Genomic DNA, 6,521 nt, shown 5'->3' with positions numbered 1-6,521 from the left:
CCTCTGGATGATACTTGTGAGTAAGCTACCTGAGATCTAACTAGATATATAGCACGCAGTAACTCAGATGTGTGATCAAAGGCTACCCAGCCATGCCAGTTTGGTCTATGGGATTTCTCTGATAGTGCTCTACCCTGTGGAACAACCCTACTCCTATTCCAACCCTACCCCTTGTAACCAATAAAGTTCTCCTTTGTACCTAGCGTGGGAGACTTATTGGGTGTGGGTCTAGATTATGCCTTGGGGTCCTCTTGGTTCGGCTGACTAAGGGAGACCACTACTTGTGCTTCCGACTGAGGGAAGCACCCCCAAGTGCTTGAAGTGAGTCAAGTACCCTCGAGGGCTACTAGACCTGTGGTTCCCAGGGTGCACAGAGCCAAAATAAAGCTCAGCCCTGGGTGGTGGCAGTTTTTACCCCAGGCTAGCGGGTGTGCTCCAGGAAGGGGGTCAGCCAGATGTGAGGTGCCCCCAGAGAAGCACTCGGAGCCTGGAAGGTGGTCAGGCACAGTGAGGTGGGTGGCTCAACGCAGGAACACTCCCTACTGGCTCGTCACATGTGTATCAGAAATTGGATCGGTATCAGCTGATATGCCTCCTTAAATATCGGCTACTGGTATCAGCCCTCAAAATCTCTATCAGTGTACCATTACTACCTACTGTCCTTAGCCTGGGCCTAAAAGAATGATACAGTCCTAAGTAAGCCCTGCACCCTTCCTAAGTGCCACTCCAGACCCCTTCCCCTGCCCAATCTGCCGCTCTGGTTTCTGTCCTGGCTGCTATTCTGCTTTCCTCTCCCTGACCTATATGCCACTGTGCTGCCTACTCCCTCTTCAATCTGTCATATGCCACACACAGAGGCTGCCAGTATCAGTTGTGGCACACCGCAGGTTGGCCATCCCTGCCCCAGAAGGTAGAATAAAGAATACAGAACACACCAGAGCTAAGGACTTTACCTCATGAATTCTTTTAACTTGCCCATTAATGGAGTAGTCGTCTAAGGATGACCGGGTAGTGCCTTCATGGCCAGGCATGTCAACGCACACCAAGTGCAGATTCTTCGGCAGGAACTGTGGAAATAGAGCTCTGGGAAGTTAATCTGCAGAAAAGGTGTTATGAAAAAGAAGAAAACTGGTGGCTGCAGGGGGAAAGGAACACCATTTCCCACCAGAACCCCTCAAGATGCTTGGCATGGCCAACAGCTGCAACAGTAGCTTTTCCAAGCTTAAAAACATGGAATAGACCAAAAGGAGAAAGGAAGAGAAAGAGAATGGGAACAGGGTTATGAATGTTTGGTAAGTGAAATCATTACATGCTTAGGGCAAGACTCATTGCCCACAGAACAAGGAGGCACACACTACACTTCCCTGTCCCAACACAGCCATGCCAGAAAAGATCTGTCTTCACTGCCCTCAAACTGTGACCCCAGTGTCTCCCAGACACACCTGGGCTAGTATGAAAGTAGCAAATTCACGTACCAGTAGCAGCACAGCCATGAGCACCAAAACTGAGAAGCTGGGTAAATCCTTAGCATGAGCCAACACAGCAGTGCCTTGGCTAGTCTGAAGTAGAATCAGGTACAGCTAGACAAGCCGCAGTTACTACATGCAGCCCAGAAGATGAAAGGCAGCTTGGATGGATCTAGACCAGGGGCGGGCAATTATTTTGAGCGGAGGGCCGCTTACCCAGTTTTGGCAGGCTGTCGAGGGCCACATGGGTAGCCCCGCCCCTTGACAGGTGCCTCACCCCTTGACAGGTGTCCCGCCCCCTGGTCACCATCTTGGGACCAATGTCCCAAGGCCAGCATTTTTGGTTCCTGTCATTTTTGACAGGAACCAAGGGCAGAGAAATATTAATTTTCCAAAGGCTAGATAGAATGGCCACATGGGCCGAATCCAGCCTGTGGGTGGTATTTTGCCCACCCGGATCTAGACTATTCTCAGGTGTGGCAGATGACAGAACAAGGAGCAATAGTCTTAAGTTGCAGCAAGAGAAGTTTAGGTTAGATATTAAGAAAAACTCTCTCGTTAGGAGGGTAGTAAAGCACTGGAACAGGTTACCTAGAGAGGTGGTAAAGTCTCCAATCCTTAGAGGTTTTTAAGACCCAGCTAGACAAAGCTTTGGCTAGGATGATATAGTAGGGGACAGTCCTGCTCTGAGCAGGGGGTTGGACTAAATGACCTCCTGAGGTCCCTCCCAACCCTAATTTTCTATGACCCTATGATTTTCCTTTGTGGCCTCCCCTTCCATGCCATCACTGGAAAAGAGCAGCTCTGCTTCCAACTGGTGGCTCCACAGCAGCACTGCAGACAGGAGTCATCATAGCAAGGCACAGAACCCCTGCATCCCCGCTATTACTGGTTGTGCCTTTGTTCTGTCATGACGGACTGGATCCCACAGCCACCCCCGGCCTAAAGGAGACTATGCCCATTTTGTGCCACCCACCACCTCTTCTCCCCTAGATTTTCTGGTCTTAAGGACTCCTTGCAGCTGGTACCTACAAGGAACAGAGAGGCAATCTAGTCCTGTGTCAGTACCAGAAATTACCTGTTATTTTTCTTATTCATTGGACTCCATCCCAGTAAGTTTGGGCACACAAACCTTCTCACATTTCTAAATCGAGGAGATGGAACACATCAATCTATCATGACAGCAGGAACTAGGATGCTTCCAGCACTAATGCTTACTACAGCTAAGCTCTCTAGTGGGCTAGCAAGCAACCAAGAATGTAAGTGTTCTTTTGTTGTGGTATGAGTTTATTATTAGAGAAGTGGAAATGCACCTTGACTACAGACAGCCACATGTCTTTGTGGGCAGAAAATCCATGTAACATCAGTATGGATGGTTTGTTCCCAGGCCTCCCTCGATAGGAATAGCAGAACTGGTAGTCATCGTAGTATGCGTACCTAACCTGCATACCAAGTGCTCGACGCCAGTACCTAAGAACAGAGAAACGGGCAAAGCCAGTTAGCAACATAGGACACCAAAGTGTAATCCAGTGTTTGGAGCACAGGGCAGGCAGAGAAATCTCCCGGGTTTGAGTCCCACCTCTAACTTGCTGCATCTCAGACACTAGGAGGGGAGCCCTTTTTGGTGTAGCCCCAGCACAGCAACCTGGCCCCTCCTTGCAGCAAGCTGTTCCTGCCACAGCTGCTTCCTACTCCTTTTGCTTACTTTTCGGGGAGCTTTTAAAGCTTCCAGTGGGACATGCCCAAATGAACCCTGCTTTCTTAATAGGGCTAAGTGTTCCTCCTTAAAGGGACAGACCACTCTGCTACAGTGAGTTGCTACAGAGGTTCACTGGGGACATCAATCAAGCAGCTACCCATCTGCAGGAGTTCCTTGTGTCTTACATAAGTATGCCGACTCCCACAACCTGCATATCCTATAGCACCATCACAGAGCTCCCAGAATTCTTTATTAGTGGTATTATCAGCTTAACACACACCAAGAGCTATATGCTGCCAGACTTAAGCAAGACAAATGCCCCAGAAAAGGACCACAGGGCTATTACCAAGCACAATCTGGGGAAGCAGCACTTGCACTACATGCTCCTATCAACTGCTAACAGAGGGACAGTGGTGGCCCGGAGGCTGCAGTGGTATCTAGGTACAGCAATGTTCTATAACCTGGCAGGTGTTAATAAGAAATTAGTGGTCTGGTGAATCCCGGACACACCTAATCTGCACAATAACGAAAAACAGGAGTACTTCAGCTGCTTAACCAAACAAGGACTAACTTGAGCCCTGTAGGTCTGATTCTAATTTATATTCCATTGAAGAGGAATGCAATTATCTTTACTGCAGTTGGCAGAGTTACTGTGTATTCGCATCATTCTGAGGTCACAAGCTAACCCCTGTCTGCATATCATGCAATGATTTGCCTATTCCTGGTTGCCAGGATGTTGACATATACACCAGCATTTGTGATACTGGACATCATTTTACTAGAAACTATGATGCCACTAACAATGGGCGATGCCATCGTAGTTGAGGGGGCAGGCAGGCACCCAGCACAAAGCTCAGGCACAACTGCAATCTGCCTGTGCTGTAAGCCTAATTTTGAGGGCTTTCACTGGACTGAAGTGGTAACCAGGCTTTGTGCCGGTACTATGCACAGAGATGAATTTGACCCTGACCAAGTAAATGCCTCAAGACAGCAAGTCACAAAGGCACTCACATAAACTACTGAAGGACGAGACATTAATGTTTAAGTAACTGAGCCTGATGGATCAATTTAACAAAAAGCAAAATAGTCTGATAGAAAATAAACACTCAACAAGAAAGGGAGACGGGTTGTTCTGGCCACCCTTGCCAGGGCTATTCTCAAGAGGCCTGCCTATTTTGAGAAGTGGCGACTGCCCATGTGTCGCAATGGGAGTGAATCACATTATATACTAGCTGTATTATTTACTAAATGTAACATTTACAGAGAGAATGAACAAAGATCTATTTTAATGATAAATCATCAACAAGCCACGAAAAATTCAGAAGCAGCTAGATTCAAATGAAGCAAGGGCAGGGTTGGGGGTGCGAACAGATGCATGCACTCTCCAGAGCTGTTGGATATTCTGTAATACAATAAGCATGTACAGGCAGTCCTCGACTTACAATGATTCAATGAACGGCACTTACAATGTTTATAAACCCACACCCTGTTTCAACTTTATGACGTCAGTTTTGAGTTTACAACGCTTGATCCGATGCCATGCCACACCAGTGAGCAAGCTCGCTGTGTTGCCCATCTCCCTGGAGAACATCTGTCCAAACTTCCTTGGACACTTTTTTTAAGAAAGCAGACAAAACTCCAGAAAAATCTGCAGCCAAGACTCCTGAAAAGACTCCAACCAAGAGCTCTTCAAAAAGTCCAGCAGTCACCTCAAAGAAGTCCTTCGGAATCAATATGATTGCTATTTACAATATAAATGCATTAATGTAGCTATATTACTCATCTATAATTGATAAAGCAAAAATTCTGGGTTATTTTTGGTCAAAATAGGATATCAAGCCTTGGTTCAGGAACCAATCCCCCATTTATAACATTTTTTCCTATGGGAAAACTGGTTCCGAGTTACAACATTTTGCCTTAAGACATGGTTGTCAGGAACCAATTGTGTCATAAGTCCAAGGACCTGCCTATACATATCGTATTGTTTGTAATATTCATAGAGGTTACTGGAAGAAGCAAGAAATCCAGATGCTGATAAACCTACTCTGCGTTTGACTCCAGTAAGGAAACAGAAATTAAGTAGGCACAAAAAGGAAATAAAAAACAAAACATCCATCCTCAAAGGGTTTGCTACAGTAGCCCACATCTCCATGAGAACTGCCATTCTGGATCCGGCCTAAGGTCCCACTAATCCAATACCCTGTCTCCAGCCAGACGCAAGCACAATAACAGATGTGTTCCTCTGCCAGATACTGTTGAGAAAGCACCACTGTAGGGTGGAATTTGTCTAGAAAAAGTTCCATCCTCACTCCTGATGGTCTGAGATTGATTTAAACCAGAGATGGGCAAAATATGGCCCACGGGCTGAATCCAGCCCAACAAGGGATTTTATCCTGCCTGCGATGGGTCACTCGGCCCCACCTGGCCCAGGCACAGGGGGCAGCCTGGGTCATGGCACATGCAGCTGGTACTGCCGCCCAAAGGCATGCAGAGGGGCTAGGGCAACATAGAGGTCAGACTGCATCCTGGCAGCTCCTTTTAGCTGCCGCCACTAAGGTCACCACTGCCACTGGACCCAGCCCCGCTGCCCGTCCGCCTCGCACCCACCACCAGGAGCACCGGACAGAGTGGGCAGGCAGGGTCTCCATGGAGATCAGTTGGGGACCCTTGTGTTCAGCCAGGGAGATGAGATGGGGCCATGGGCAGGCAGGAAGTAACATCCAGAAGCAGGACAGGCAGGCAAGGCCAAGAACGGGGGTGGGTCTGGGATCTTGGGGCAGTGACAGTGCAGGGCTGGGGGCCAGGGCCCAGGGTAAAACCACAATCCTCCGCCTACGTATCCTTGCAACAAGCACCAGTTTCATAGATTTCATAGACATCAGGGGTGGAAGGGACCTCAGAAGATCTTTGAGTCCAGCCCCCTGCCCCAGAGACAGGAAGTCAGCTGGGGTCATAGGATCCCAGCAAGATAAACATCCAACTATCTCTTGAAGACGTTCAAAGTAGGTGCTTGAACCACCTCCAATGGCAGTCTATTCCAAACCTTAGGGGCTTGGACAGTAAAGAAGTTCTTCCTTATGTCCAGCCAGAAACGGTCATGGAGGAGTTTGTGACCATTCGATCTTGTCATCCCTCAGGGCGCTCTGGTGAACAAATGTTCCCCCAGATCCTGGTGAGCACCCCTTATAAACTTATAGGCAGCCACCAGATCACCCCTGAGCCTGCGCTTTTCCAGGCTGAAGAGTCCCATAGCTCTCAGCCTCACATCATAAGGTCTGTTTTCCTGACCTCTGATCATGTGCGTGGCTCTCCTCTGCACTCTCTCAAGCTTCTCCACATCCTTTTTGAATTGTGGA

The 6,521-nt window shown here is 48.2% G+C and overlaps 1 protein-coding gene across 1 annotated transcript in view; it reads right to left on the bottom strand.

Moving 5' to 3' along the window:
• ABHD6 (abhydrolase domain containing 6) overlaps positions 1 to 6,521 on the bottom strand; it is a 34,620-nt gene that overhangs the window by 15,698 nt on the left and 12,401 nt on the right. The window contains exons 3-4 of the mRNA XM_006033692.3: positions 2,780 to 2,936; positions 954 to 1,067 (exon numbers count right to left, since the gene is read on the bottom strand). Of these exons, the coding sequence (XP_006033754.1) occupies positions 954 to 1,067; positions 2,780 to 2,936 (271 nt within the window). The remainder of the gene's footprint in view (positions 1 to 953; positions 1,068 to 2,779; positions 2,937 to 6,521) is intronic.

The sequence above is a fragment of the Alligator sinensis genome, unplaced genomic scaffold (assembly GCF_000455745.1).
Source record: "Alligator sinensis unplaced genomic scaffold, ASM45574v1 scaffold1273_1, whole genome shotgun sequence".
NCBI lineage: Eukaryota > Metazoa > Chordata > Crocodylia > Alligatoridae > Alligator > Alligator sinensis.
The sequence above is the reverse complement of the archived record's forward strand: the minus strand, read 5'-3'. Positions and strand labels throughout refer to the sequence as shown.